The sequence below is a fragment of the Hyla sarda genome, chromosome 3 (assembly GCF_029499605.1).
Source record: "Hyla sarda isolate aHylSar1 chromosome 3, aHylSar1.hap1, whole genome shotgun sequence".
Taxonomy (NCBI): domain Eukaryota; kingdom Metazoa; phylum Chordata; class Amphibia; order Anura; family Hylidae; genus Hyla; species Hyla sarda.
In genome coordinates, this window is record NC_079191.1 from 396311602 (window position 1) to 396326814 (window position 15213).

General features: G+C 39.8%; 1 protein-coding gene across 14 annotated transcripts in view; it reads left to right on the plus strand.

Moving 5' to 3' along the window:
• NRXN1 (neurexin 1) overlaps positions 1 to 15213 on the plus strand; it is a 1474530-nt gene that overhangs the window by 1346634 nt on the left and 112683 nt on the right. For 10 of the 14 annotated variants that reach the window (XM_056568026.1, XM_056568028.1, XM_056568031.1 and 7 more), the window contains 2 exons: positions 12873 to 12962; positions 14258 to 14574. In XM_056568026.1, coding sequence (XP_056424001.1) covers positions 12873 to 12962; positions 14258 to 14574 — 407 coding nt within the window. The remainder of the gene's footprint in view (positions 1 to 12872; positions 12963 to 14257; positions 14575 to 15213) is intronic. The other 4 variants (XM_056568034.1, XM_056568035.1, XM_056568038.1 and 1 more) reach the window with 1 other exon arrangement.

Below are 15213 nucleotides of genomic sequence, written 5' to 3' on the forward strand. Positions count from 1 at the left end.
AGAATTTCTTAGGACACTTTTCTGTTGAGCACATTGGCTAGACAAGGCTTACCAGGATTATGGAAAAACTGGTACCCATCCTAAAAGTTACACTTTTTTCTTGGTAAATAGAGAATTGTTAGTCATCTGACCTCATGGTATGGACGCTAATATTTTGGGCTTATTGTTATACTAATGAATTTAAAGAAGTATCCCCAACTAAGTTATCCCCTTTCCATAGGATATGTAATAAATATGGAATCAGACAAGTTTTGACTGCTAGGACCCTCACAGATCCCCATAATGGTGGAGAAATATTGCTTGTCATGAAAGGAGTGGACTGGGCTTGTGGGGCCAGCACTCTATTCATTTTTTTTATAGCGTGGCACTTGGTAATGTTCAGCTTCCAAGATGAATAGAGAATAAATGAAAAACTGGACGCGCATGAGTGGTGCACTCCTTTCATTGTGGGGGACACAACTCCTCTGTCAGATCACTCTAACTTCTGAATTACCAACATATACATTTCATTCTGTGTGGAAATCCTCTTTAGGAAAATTGCAGCTAATAGATCAACCAATCAATTAAAACAATTACTAACCTAAAACTCTCAACTAGAACAATAAAAGCATTGACACCTTAAATTGAATGTTTTCCATTTAAAGGGGTACTCCCGTGGATTTTTTTTTTTTTTTTAAATCAACTGGTGCCAGAAAGTTAAGCAGATTCGTAAATTACTTCTATTAAAAAAAATCTTAATCTTTCCCTTACTTATTAGCTGCTGAATACTACAGAGGAAATGGTTTTCTTTTTGGAACACAGAGCTCTCTGCTGACATCATGACCACAGTGCTCTCTGCTGACATCTCTGTCCATCTTAGGAAATATGGCAGCATATGTTTGCTATGGGTATTTTCTCTTCCTCTGGACAGTTCTTAAAATGGACAGAGATGTCAGCAGAGAACACTGTGCTCCTGATGTCAGCAGAGAGCTCTGTGTTCCAAAAAGAAAACCATTTCCTCTGTAGTATTCAGAAGCCAATAAGTACTGGAAGGATTAAGATTTTTTAATAGAAGTAATTTACAAATCTGTTTAACTTTCTGGCACCAGTTGATTTAAAAAAAAAAGTTTTCCATGGGAGTACCCCTTCAAATTCTTTTAAAAAAATGCATTTGTTATAACCTAATTGCAAACATAAAAAAAAAAAAGAATGTGTTGCACGGCACTTTTTATATCATGAAAAATGAATAAAAAGTGTTCAAAAAGTCTGATCAATACAAAAATGGTACCGATAAAAACTTCAGATCATGACGCAAAAAATTGTTCGCGTGTTCGCTCCGGGTCTGATTACGGTCGACCGCAGGGCCGGTGGCATGTGACATCACGCCTCCACCCCATGTCACGCTCCGCCCCTCAATGCAAGCTTACTGGAGGGGGCGTGACCTGGAGCGAACACGCTCCGGGGACAGATTACAAACGGGGTGCCGTGTGCATGATCCCGGGCGTCCCCAGCTGCGGGACTCCCGCGATCAGGCATATTATTCCCTATCCTTTGGATAGGGGATAAGATGTGTAAGCACCGGAGTACCCCTTTAAACGTATACATTTTCCTGCATGTAGTTATGACTTTTTTCAGAAGTAATACAAATTCAAACCTATATAAGTAGGGTATCATTTTAACCGTATGGACCTACAGAATAAAGATAAAGTGTCATTTTTACCGGAAAATGCACTGTGTAGAAAAGGAAGCCCTCAAAATTTACAAAATGGCATTTTTCCATCAATTTGTCGCACAATTAATTTTTTTTCCATTTCGCTGTGGATTTTTTGGTAAAATGACTAATGTCACTGCAAAGTAGAATTGGTGGGGCAAAAAATAAGCCATAATATGGAATTTTAGGTGCAAAATTGAAAGCGTTTTTTAGAAGGTTTTGAGGAAAAAATGAAAATGCAAAAACAGAAAAACCCTGCTTCTTTAAGGGGTTAAAAACAGCTATTTCTGGCCTATAGAGAGCCTCAATAGGGGTGTAGAATACTTTGCCTTGTTGTAACACGCATAGGGTGTGTGCTGGGTTAGTGAAATAATACTGTTATTCAGTATGACATGCAGATTAGAAACGTCGCTATTAGAATCACTGTCGCAGAGTAGCACAATGACAGAGCCTGGAGGTGGCATCAGTATGAGGAGACCATATTGTGGCTGAATGACACAGTGTGGAGGTGGCTGCAGCATAAGGAGACCATATAGTGTCTGAATGACCCAGCCTAGAGGTTGCAACAGCCTGACGAGAACAAAGGGCCTCACAATTGAAAAAATTAAATATATTTTTTTAACATTTAAATTGAAGTTTTCAAATAGATGAACCTAAAAAGTTTTATTTAATGTGCCAGCAGCATGAGGAGACCATATGGTGGTACAGTGACACAGCATGGAGGTGGCGGAAGCATCATGAGACCATATAGTGGCTGAATGACACAGCCTGTAGTTGGTGGCAGCAGCATTAGGAGACCATATAGTGGCTGAATGACATAGCCTGGAGTTGGCAGCAGCAAGAGCAGACCATATAGTGGCTGAATGACACAGCCTGGAGTTGGTGGCAGTATGAGGAGACCATATAGTGGCTGAATGACAGCCTGGAGTTGACGGCCGCATGAGAATACCATATAGTTGCGGAATGAGACAGCCTGGAGGTGGCAGCAGCATGAGGAGAATATATGGTGGCAATATGAGACAGCCTGGACGTGGCATCAGCAGCATCAGAAGCCCTGAAAGTGACCCGGTGACATAGTGGGGTGGTGGGTAGCAATACCAGTATCAGGTGACGAAGGTGGAGGAAAATGAAGAACTTGGCATCAGATGTGTGACAGGATCAGAATAGTAGCTGAGGCAGGTAGGCAAAAGAAAACAGTTTCTTTGGAAAAATTGTTAGTGTGCACAAGTAAGTATTGAGGATTTGCATTTACGTAAAACTTAACATTTAATAATATTCTTAGGATAAAATATATGTACCCTCAACTTTTTGTGCAAAAAACACAATGTTCCACCTACACCACCAAATATTGATGTGATGCAAAGACCTCTAAAAGGTGGACAAAGGGAACAATGTATGGTCCACTGTAACAGGTGGGGGTAAATACTTCCCCTGTAAGGCTCTACTCTCACATTATTAATTCCCTTCTTGGCAAGTGTTACTCACCCTAAAAAGGGCGGTCCCACGCAGGAACCTCTCCCTATTTCCACCTGCAAACAGTGCCAATTTCCAGGGTTTTTAGGTGGAAATAGGGAGAGGTTTCTTTTTAACCCCTTAATGACCAAGCCCATTTTCACCTCAAGGACCAGGCCAATTTTATTTTAGCGTTTTTGTTTTTTCCTCCTCACCTTCTAAAATCCATAACTCCTTTATATTTCCATTGTTTTTTGACCAATTGTACTTTGTAATGAAACCTCTCATTTTACCATAAAATGTACGGTGAACCCCAACAAAAATAATTTTTAGGGAGGAAATTTTGCACATTTTCGAAGGTTTTGTTTTCACACTGTACACTTTACGGTAAAAATGAGTGTGTTCTTAATTCTGCGGGTCAATACAATTAAAATGATACCCATGGCTAGATACTTTTATATTTTTGTACCGCTTAAAAAAAATCTAAAACTTTTTATACAAAATCAGTAATCTAAAATTGCCCTATTTTGACCACCTATAACATTTTCATTTTTCTGTATATAGGGCGGTATGAGGGCTCATTTTTTGTGCCGTCATCTGTACTTTTTTTTAGATACCACATTTGCATATATAAAACTTTTAGATCATTTTTTATTATTTTTTAAAAAAATAAAATGTGATAAAAAAGCAGCATTTGTGGACTTTTTTAATTTTTTACGTTTACGCCATTCATCGTACGGGATCATTAACATTATATTTTGATAGTTCGTACATTTACGCACACGGCGATACCAAATATGTTTATTAAAAAATATATGCTTTTTGGGGGTAAAATGGGAAAAACTGACAATTTGTATTTTTATTGGGGAGGGGATTTTTACTTTTTATTTTTGCATTTTTCAACTTTTTTTTAGCACTTTTTATGTCCCCATTTGTTTGATTGCTAATACTGTGCAGTGCTATGCATAGGACACAGCACTGCTCAGTATTATCGGTGATCTTCATCTCTGGTCTGCTCGATCGCAGACCAGAACAGAAGACCCCGGGAGATGGCCGGAGCTAGGTAAGGGGACCTCCGGCTGTCATGCTGGATGATCGGATCCCTGCAGCAGCGCTGCGGGCAATCCGATCATCCAATCAAAGTGCCACAATGCCGCAGATGCCGTGATCTGTATTGATCACGGCATCGGATGGGTTAATGGCGGACATCCGTGCGATCGTGGATGTCGGCCATTACAGGCGGGTCCCCGGCTGCTGCTAGCAGCCGGAACCTGCCATGTATGACGCGAGCACCCTTCCGATGCTCGCGGTCATACACAGGACGTAAATGTACATCCTGGTGCGGGAAGTCCCGCCAAACCAGGACGTACATTTGCGTCCATGGTTGTTAAGGGGTTAAGACGAGCAACACTTTCCTCGAAAAGGTGGAAGGGAACAGCGTATTGTCCATTGTAGCAGGTTGGGGTAAAAACTTCCCCTGTAAGCTTCTACTCTCACCCTATTAATTCCCTTATTGGCAAGTGTTACCCTAAAATGGTAACTGTATGAGATACAGCGTCTGGCACTACTGTGTGTGAACAAGCACTTAGTGGAAGAATGCAGGCTTTGCTACCGGCCGTCACAGGTGCAGAATCAGGTGGTGCCACGAATATAGAGATACAGGCAATTGTAATAGAAGAGCAAAGAAGACTCGGCAACTCACCATTTCATGCAGAAATCAAGTTCCTTTAATCCAGGAGGTAAGACGGGTACATGTAACAGCAAGGGAGGGCAAGAGGGGAGGCAGGGGGTGCGCGTAGCTTGAAGAAGTGCCAGCCCGGCACGAAACCGTGCAGTCCTACCGGCACCCCCTGTCTCCCCTCTTGCCCCCCCTTGCTGTTACGTGTTACCGGTCTTACCTCCTGGATTAAAGGAACTTGATTTGAGCATGAAATGGTGAGTTGCCCAGTCTTCTTTCCTCTTCTATTACAATTACCCTAAAATGGGCTGCCCCACACAGGAAACTCTCCCTATTTCCACATAAAAACCCTGTGAAACAGCAGTGTTTGTAGGTGGAAATAGGGAGAGGTTCCTGTGTGGGGCCACTATTTTTAGGGCGATTAACACTTGACAACAATAGACCATATGTTGTTTCCTAAACTCAGCCCAAAAGGCCTGAGTAAAAAGTCCACTTTTTATCCCTCACTTGATTAAAACTTAACTTTTAATTAAACAATAAAGTGGATATACAGAGCTATAAGTGATTTTAAAAAATCCAGCATGTTAGCACCACATGTATTAGTGTACTTGTTGTCCCTAGGGACCAACTGAATTTGGAAATCTACTCAGCGCATCTGCAGAATGCGCTGATTAAGGGTGCTTTTGCTGATATTTAAAATACTAACACACTGTCCCTCCTAACATGTTTCGCCACCAAAGTGACGTCTTCAGAGGTTAGGGAACAATTTGTTCTCTAACCTCTGAAGACGTCACTTTGGTGGCGAAACATGTTAGGAGGGACAGTGTGTTAGTATTTTAAATATCAGCAAAAGCACCCTTAATCAGCGCATTCTGCAGATGCGCTGAGTAGATTTCCAAATTCAGTTGGTCCCTAGGGACAACAAGTACACTAATACATGTGGTGCTAACATGCTGGATTTTTTAAAATCACTTATAGCTCTGTATATCCACTTTATTGTTTAATTAAAAGTTAAGTTTTAATCAAGTGAGGGATAAAAAGTGGACTTTTTACTCAGGCCTTTTGGGCTGAGTTGAGGTATTAAATAAACACATGTTTAGTCCACCCCTCACTAGGGTCATTGATCCTTGTGATCATTATTTTTGAGTTTATATGTTGTTTCCTGTCACCTTTTAGAGATATTTGCATCACATCAATACTTGGTGGTGTAGGTGGCACATGGTGTTTTTTTTTGTTTTTTTTTGTTTTTTTTTACATATATTTTATCCTAAGAAAAGTTAAGTTTTAGCTAATGCATATTCTCAATACTTACTTATGGTCTGATACCGAGGAATGTCTGTAACTGGGGAGCAGCTATGTTTTGCAGTATCCATATTTGTGAAGTGTTGGTGTGTCACCATGGTCAATCTACTCTGGTTGATCGATGCCTGATTCATCTTCACAAAGGTTAGTCTCTCTGCATTTTTCGTGGACAGACGAGTCCTCCATGGGGTTACTACGGCCCCCGCCGCACTAAATACCTGCTCTCATGGCACTCTACTGGCCAGGCAGGACAGCTTTTCCAGAACAAACTCTGTTAGTTGAGGCTACAAATCAAGTTTGGCTGCCCAGAAGTCCAGCTGATCTTCAAGGTGTGTTGGCACGGTCATGTCGCGGTATGCCACCACCTGCTGCATCAGGTCCTGCTCCAGGTCTACCTGCTGCTGATGAGTTGCTTCACTATGCGGTTGAATGAAGCTAATCATCAGCTACTGTAGTCTCAGGCTGCTGTTGATGGAACTAATACTGCTCGTGCCACCCTGACCCTCCCCAGCAGCCATGGCAGTGGAAGGTGAGTGCAGAGGGCCCCCCAAGTCAGACCTTTGAGAGGATGGACGATGGCACAGATAGACATCGGCCAACTGACTATGTAGGATGTCTCTATAGTAGGTCAATTTGTCCTCCCTCTCAGTGGGTGTAAAAAAGGCCCGAGCAAGAGTCCAATATAGTGGAGAGCCAGAAGTCATCCGGCTGCTGAATGGTGAAAATTTTGCGGTCACTACGCAAGCAAGTGAGCATGCATCATTTGTGCAAGCGACTCAGAGGGACTCCCTGCCTCCATCTCCACTGCAGACGTCCACGGTGTGTCTGGGTCCTCTGCCGTGCCTTCCTCATAACCCTCTGGCTCTTCTTGCTGCTCCACCTCTCCCGTCAGATGACTAGAAAAACTGTCCATCTTGCGAAACCTAAACTGTGGTCCACTGTGACTTTTAGCAGTTCCTCCCCTGTGTGACTCCGTTCGACAAGGCAAACCATGTGAAGAACAGCGTGACACCGCCGTGCCCTGCACATATGGTATGCTGGAGGGGCACTGAGACTTGTCCGTGCAGTGGAGGCTGAGGACAAGGTGGAGGATGAGTAGGCGGAGTCGCACACTGTCACAGGACCAACGACCTGAGAGCGTGGAGGTGAAGCAGCAAGCAAGCGGCTGTTGTGGCTGTGCAGGAACCACAGTTACCCTTTGGGCCGTAAAGGACATGTATTGTCCCTGACTGTAGTTACAGCTCCACACGTTGGCTCTGCCATGCACTTCGGTAAACACCGACAGGCTCAAGGACTGGCCCACCTTCTGTTCCACAAAATTGTGCAGGGCTGGTACTGCCTTCTTCGCAAAGAAATGATGGCTTGGGACTCTCCACCTCCGCTCAGCACAAGCCATCAGTTCTCAAAAAGGTGCAGAGTCTACCACTTGAAAAGGGAGGAACTGTAGCACCAGCAACTTGGACAGGAGCACATTCAGCTTCTGCGCCGTTGGATGAGTGGGTGCATACTGTTGTCTCTTGGACATGGCTTCGCCAATAGATTGCTGGCAGAATGACTGACTCGAAATAGGAGGAGCAGCAGCATCTGGAGTGACAGAAGATGGGTATGATACACAGCTCCCTGAAAGCTTGCAACACCACCTCCCACGCCACTCTCCTCATCACTACTTGCCCACCTAGTGGAGGAAGCGGCAGATGTCTCCTTGACAGTAGCTGCTGAATATTGTCCTCACTAAATAGTGGAGCTAAATCCACAGCATAAGATACTTCTGTAAGGGAGGGAACAGAATAGGACAGAGGCAATGGGAGGACAGGGACAGCCTCTCACTGAGACTCCTGCTGCCACTCTCTCCTAGTCTGCTGTGGCCTCTGCCTGATGAATTAAGGTCTCTGCCACTCCTTTGTGCACGTCCTGGCACTTCTCTGACTGACAGTGCATATATGAGGGGAGTACAATACGCTCCACTATGTTTAAAACAATATTTGTCTACAACACCAGCAGGTGTGTACTTTTGGCTGGCCTTTCACAGTATCTACCTTAAGACTTTAACAGGAACAAAATGGTACACCACTTAGATGTATGTATGTGGTTTGCATTTATGAGGGGAGGACAATGCGCTCCAGTATGCTTAAAACAGTATTTGTCTACAACACCAGCAGGTGTGTACTTTTGGCTTGCCTTTCACAGTATCTAGGCCCTCAATACTTTAACAGGAACAATACGGTACACGACTTAGATGTTCGTATGTGGTATGCTCTTATGAGGGGACGACAATGCGCTCCAATATGCTTAAAACTGTTTTTGTCTACAACACCAGCAGGTGTGTACTTTTGCCCGGCCTTTCACATTATCTAGGCTCTTAAGATTTTAACAGGAACAAAATGGTACACCACTTAGGCTGCTTTCACACTATAAAATTCATCCGTTAAAAGATCCGTTATAAACGTCCGTTACAAAAGGATGTTAAACGTCCGTTACAAAATCCCATTTAAGGCTATGGGATTTTTTGATTATCCGTTATGACCTGTTATAGTCCGTCATGACTAATGGATGTTAGCTGTGACGGAAGAATTAACGGAACATGCACAAATTTTTCTTCCGTCACAAGAAACAGATAAATTAAAGGACATTATTTTTACCATTGAAGTCTATGGCAAACGGATGAGCCTTTATGTCATCCGTTTGCACCTGGTTTATAATATCTGTTATTACTTCTGAGCATGCTCAGAAGAGATGACATCAGCAGACTCTTGCAGTGCTGAGGGACTACTACTACTCCCATCATGGAACAGGCTTGTTTCCATGATGGGAGTAGTAATTCCCTGGCTGCGGGAGTCTGCAGACAGCTGGGGAGGCTACATTAGTGTTTGTACTACAAACCCCATCATGGAACAGAGTCTGTTCCATGAGGGGGGTTGTAGTACAGGGGCTGAGGACTTGATCGTACCGGGTCTCACTTCTGAGACCCGATGCGATCAGAAGTTATTAAGCAGGGGAGCGGGCGGCATGGTCCACAACACTGCGATATATGGTGTGTTTTAACTTTCATTTTTAAATCCCCCGCGGGGAGCCCTGAATGGCCGGTACTGAGGAGCCATTCAGGGCTCTCAGTGGGAGATTTAAAAATGAACATTGTGAGCAGCAGGGGGGCCATATTTATATTAAAAGCACTGTGGGGGCAAGATATATAGCGCTGCAGGGGGGTATACATATAGTCTTTATATCTAGCCCCCCCAGCGCATTTATATGTCCCCTGCAGCGCATTTATAAAGATATAACCCCCGCCGGTGCATTTATACATATATACCCCCCCGCCGGCGCATTTATAAATATACCCCCCGTCGGCGCATTAATAAATATTTACCCCCGCAGCGCATGTGTAATGTACCCTCTGCAGCGCATGTATAATATACCCTCGCAGCGAATCTAAATACATATGCCACCGCATCGCTATATGTGAAAAACATTCTAGCAGTGGCATCGGCCGGCCTGATGCTGCTGATAGAAATACATTTCATACATAGCGCTGCGGCAGCATATGTATATAGATGCGCTGGGGGGCCAGATAACACTATATGTCTGCTCCCCCAGTACTTCTATATACATATACCCCTGCAGCGCTATGAATGAAAAGTATTTCAATTAGCAGCGCATAGTGCCAGCAGCCGTACACCATTCTAGTTGGGTCCGAATTTAGCTCCACAATTCTGTGCAGGTTACGCTGGGCACACTGGATTTATGTAGAGGTGGATCTTAGGTTTCCAATGCACGTTCACTGAAATCCATGCCATAGGGGAGGAGGAGGGTTTATTAAAATGGTACACCAGTTTTCTTGTGTACAAAAGTTGCACATTTGTGGCAAGCTGTGTTTTGTGCAATAAGACAACACATTTTTACCTGTACACACCACTCTTACCACTCTTGAAAGAAAAATATTGGAAATATTTAGAGGTTGGGGCATGGGCTCCACAGATCAGTGGATTTAAGTCATTGCTAGAATCTAATCCAGTTTGTAGCTAGTGTTGATTTTAATGTGCGGTGCATGGACACAGGACCTAAAGAGAAGCATTATCAGAAAAATGGAGCAAATATAAAGATATAATTACAAATGATACAGCACATAAATTGAAACCTTTTTCGGTGCAAAATAAAAGAAAGTGATGTTCAGTACACTTTATACAATTATCCAGGATAAATAACCTTGAATGTGTATTTGACCCTTCCTAAAAGCACTGTTTTGTAGTTGTCTTTGTAGATTGCATAGTTAATGTATGGCTTTCAAGTCAGACACACTTTTGTTTCTCTATTAGCGTCTTTTAAAACGTATAAATTAATGATGCTTGTGAGTTTTTTTGTTTTCCCAAGCTACATTGTAAAAACCATATCTTACATCATGATTGGCAGAAGAAAGGCCAATTCGGTAACCTTCCAGTGTGAAGAACATGTTGGGCATACTTTTTCAGAAGTGTATCAAAGTTTTTCTTCTCATTCAAGGATTTAATTAAAAGAGAATAAACTATAAAGTTTGAAGAAATGTAATGCCCTTCACCACTAACATTACTTACTATCTTTGAAGTCCTAAGATGGTCTTTCCTGATCGGTTATTTTACTGTGCTTAATCAGTACCACATTAAAATGGCACTAGTGGATAGCTCCTTGTTTACACCAATTTTATTTCAAAAATTAAGATTTCTGGGTCACACTTTTTAATTGATAAATTGATTTGAAAAACAAAAAATTGACTTTACTGGTGCACCTAAAATTCTTTAGCCCTGATCCCCCAACTATTATCCGAAATAAAGATTGTTAGGTCCTTATTACTTTATGACCTGGGTCGGACCTGTACCTTTGTATCCTCTGATGTTCTGTGCATCAGTCTGACCTGAACCTTTGCATCTAACTTAATCTGATGCTACTTCTAACATTATGATTAGAAGCAGTATTAGGTAATGAAGAGCGAGTGGACCTGAAATTTGCAAGAACATCTAAATAGTTTTGGACTTGAAGGTCCAATTAGATTTAGTCCTGTTGTTGGTGCACAAAGTGTAAGTAGTTAAAGGGTATTCCACATTAATAGTTTTTATTTTTATTTAACTGTGTTCAGGGTGCAGTTTATTAATAATAATAATAATAATAAAAAAAAATATAGATATACATATTTCCCTCTCTCCCCTGATGTAATTCCGCCGTGCTGCACTTCCTTTGTCTGCACAAAGACATTCCTGCTCAGCCAATCAGCACTTAAGTTGGACACTGTGGCCACTGATTGGCTGAGCAGTAAAGTCCTGTGACACAGATACAAGAAAGTGCAACACAGTGAGGTACCAACACAGAGATAGTGGGCATGGCAGGGAAGCAGGGGAGTGCATATATATATATATATATATATATATATATATATATATACATACATATATATACACACATATATATATATATATATATATATATATATATATATATATACATATATATATATATAATTTTTTTAACTGTGCCTTTACCATTGCAATTTTACTCCTTGGACCAGACAATAAGCAGTGATGTGCATCACATTGCTACCTGCTGAACAGGGGCTGTATCTCCTGTCAAAATGACAGATGCCCCTACTCCTCTATATAGTTTTTGTAGTCTTTAACAGGAGTCGTAGTTCCTATACAAATGTACCTAAAGCAAATAACCTAACATTTGGAAATAATTTGATCAGTTCTGAATCGATTTGCTTATCTCTTGTATTTTACTAATAATAATTATTATAATAATAAATGCATTATTATTATATTATTATTATTATAAGATTTACATTATAGCAGACATAATGCTGAATTCTGCAAAGTAAAGACAACTTAAAAGAATATCATTGAAGAGACTTATCCAACTGTTGTGTTACCCAAATGCCCTTGAACAAAAAAAAAAGTAAATGTTTTTGTAAGATTTGTTATTTTTTTTTACATTTCTTATTCTGTTTCTCATTTTTATCTTTGCAAAAAGGTTTACCAAAATTACTTCTAAATTCTCAGCTGAAGCACTTTAGGGTTTCAAATGAAAACCTAAAGAATAATTCACATACCTATAATGAAAACTTAACTGGCTTGTGCTAGATCAATATCTAAATATGGCTGAAATAACTTTTGTCAATCCTTTTCCCATGCTGACTGAATTACAGTTTTACTATTCTACTCTTTTATTACTGTTTATATTGCAGTGCATTTGTACCATGTGATTTTTTGAATCTTGTGGATGAGAATTTTTTTGTTACTTCAAAGAAGACATTAGTTTTTGTCATATCTTTCTGACATGGATGCATTGGTAATAACATCCACAATGGTATTCTGATTCATAGAATAAATGATTAACCTGGAATAAGAGGTTGGATGTATCCTGCTAAATTAAATCTGTTACATATGAATATGTTTAACTAGATAATAACAAATACCAAAAAACGGATTTCTTTCATGTAAAGCCATTCTATGCTGCGTAAATATGTTTTTTGGGTCTGTCTATATAACATAATTTTAATAACCTAGATCAAGTGCAGATTTCTAATTTTCAATTAACATAGGAATAATTTTGTTTGCTAAAATAAAATAAATGAATGACTGAAACATGATATGTTCTAGGTACCATTTTTTAAAAAATCCAAATTTCAAAAAGTCATGTGGCAACTGTATAGCTCAAGCTTTAAGTATTAACTTTTAACCTTTGACCTTACAGATTTTAACCAATGAAATGTCTCTTTAAACTTTAAAGGAAACAATGATAACGAACGCCTGGCGATTGCTAGACAGCGAATTCCATATCGACTTGGTCGAGTAGTTGATGATTGGCTACTCGACAAAGGTAAAAAAACATTGATTAAAACTTCAACTAAAACTTAATTTGAACATAACCAAGTAGTGTTTCATTGTAACTCTAATAAACCTTAAAATAAATTTTCAGTAAAACTAAATAAAAGCATTTTAAAACAGTAAAAATCTAGATAGTGGAATCTTGCATACGTTGTATAATAATTTTCTGGACCTGTTTAGAACTCCGTTGTTAATCGTACCCTGTTAACTTAAGGTTAAAGGGACTGTAAATATAATCTACTAACCCGATCTATGAAGACACTCATAGATAACGTTAACCAAACATTCTAAATTATTCATAGAATATTTTTCCTGTTCCCGCATCTAAATTATTAACTAAAAATATGTGCATATTTCTTACCTTTCTTACTGCCGTGAACAAAATATCTTGTTTTTAAACTACAGGTATTCTAAATAGTGGGCAAAATAAATTTGCCGATGAAAGTGAAGTCCCTTTAACATTTGCATCCTTTCAAGGAATTTTTTTTTGAAACAAACCATAATTAAAAACAGAACTCAAAATTGTGTGCATGCTAATCATACGCAGAGACTGATCTGCTAAAAATGTATTTGTGATTTCATATAATGCTGCCAATGTTTCTAAGGATTTCTTTGTGTAATAAAATTGTGCCATAATTTCACCATTGGTATGTGTATCATTACTGAAGTTGCTTTTACATCCAAAAGACTCTCTTTTAATTGTTAGTCTTGCTAAATGCCAATCAGAGCTATTTTCTACACCGCCTTGAATGCATAATGATGCATGTCTTTCCTTAACCTATGGTGAAGCAAAGAAAATTCAATATTATAGTGGTAAAGGCTCAAAATAGAATGCTAAATACAATTTGTCGGATTTGTGTGATTTCAATTTTTTTTATGTTAATCCTTTTACAAAAGACCTTTAAGAGATTCCTTTCTAAAAAAATATATATATATATACTTTTCATATTAAATATTATTATATTTTTATAAAAAAAAAATTATATATATATATATATATATATATCAGTTTTGGGTTTGAAATTTTTGCAATTAAATAAAAAATAACCTTTGATTGGCCTTCAGCATCAAGCTCCATTCAACCGATAAAAATCTTTATGAGTAGGCGTACATTTCACAGCCACTTCATCCAAAACAATGAATTATGAGCTAATTCTCTATCTTATAATTTATTGCTTTCATCCTTCATTTCATAAAAAAAAACTTAAAAAATTGTTACTCATCTTTTCCAGTATGAAGAGCTCAAAGTCAACATTTTTTTGTATGTATGTAATATTCTTTTTGCAGGACGGCAGCTCACAATCTTCAATAGCCAGGCAACAATTAAAATCGGTGGAAAGGACCGGGGACATCCTTTTCAAGGCCAGCTAAGTGGCCTCTACTATAATGGCTTAAAGGTTCTGAACATGGCGGCTGAAAGTGATGCCAATATCGTGATTGAGGGAAATGTGAGGCTGGTTGGTGATGTGCCTTCATCAATGACTACAGAGTCTACTGCCACAGCCATGCAGTCAGAAATGTCTACTTCTATTATGGAGACCACAACCACATTGGCCACCAGTACTAGAAGAATAAAAGCCCCTACAAGGGAGCCAGTTGGTCAGGTTAGTAGACCTATGATTTTTTTCTGTGTCCAAATCTAAATATTCAAGGAAAAGCTAAAACAATTAAACTAGGGGCAAATTTATGCTAATATATATATATATATATATATATATATATATATATTGCAAACAAAGAAGTGTATAGTCCAGCTCACTCCCTCAGCCCGTCGCGCCAGGACCGGCGTGGGCAACGCCGACTGGAATTGACAAGAGAAAGCAGAATGTCCAGCGCGAATGAAAAGGAACTGGATGTTTATTCCAATAGCCAAAAAGACACGTAGAACATGACAAGGTGACGCGTTTCGGTCCTAAGGTTGGACCTTAGTCATACTTAGTATGACTAAGGTCCAACCTTAGGACCGAAACGCGTCACCTTGTCATGTTCTACGTGTCTTTTTGGCTATTGGAATAAACATCCAGTTCCTTTTCATTCGCGCTGGACATTCTGCTTCATATATATATATATATATATATATTACACAGACCTAAAGTGGTTTTCCGGGATCAGAAAAACGTTATATATTTTTAAAAGCAATGTCACACCTATCCTCAGGTTGTGTGGTATTGTAACTTGGCCCCAGTCACTTAAATGGAACAGAGCTGCAATACCACACACAAACTCAGGATGTTTCTGGAATC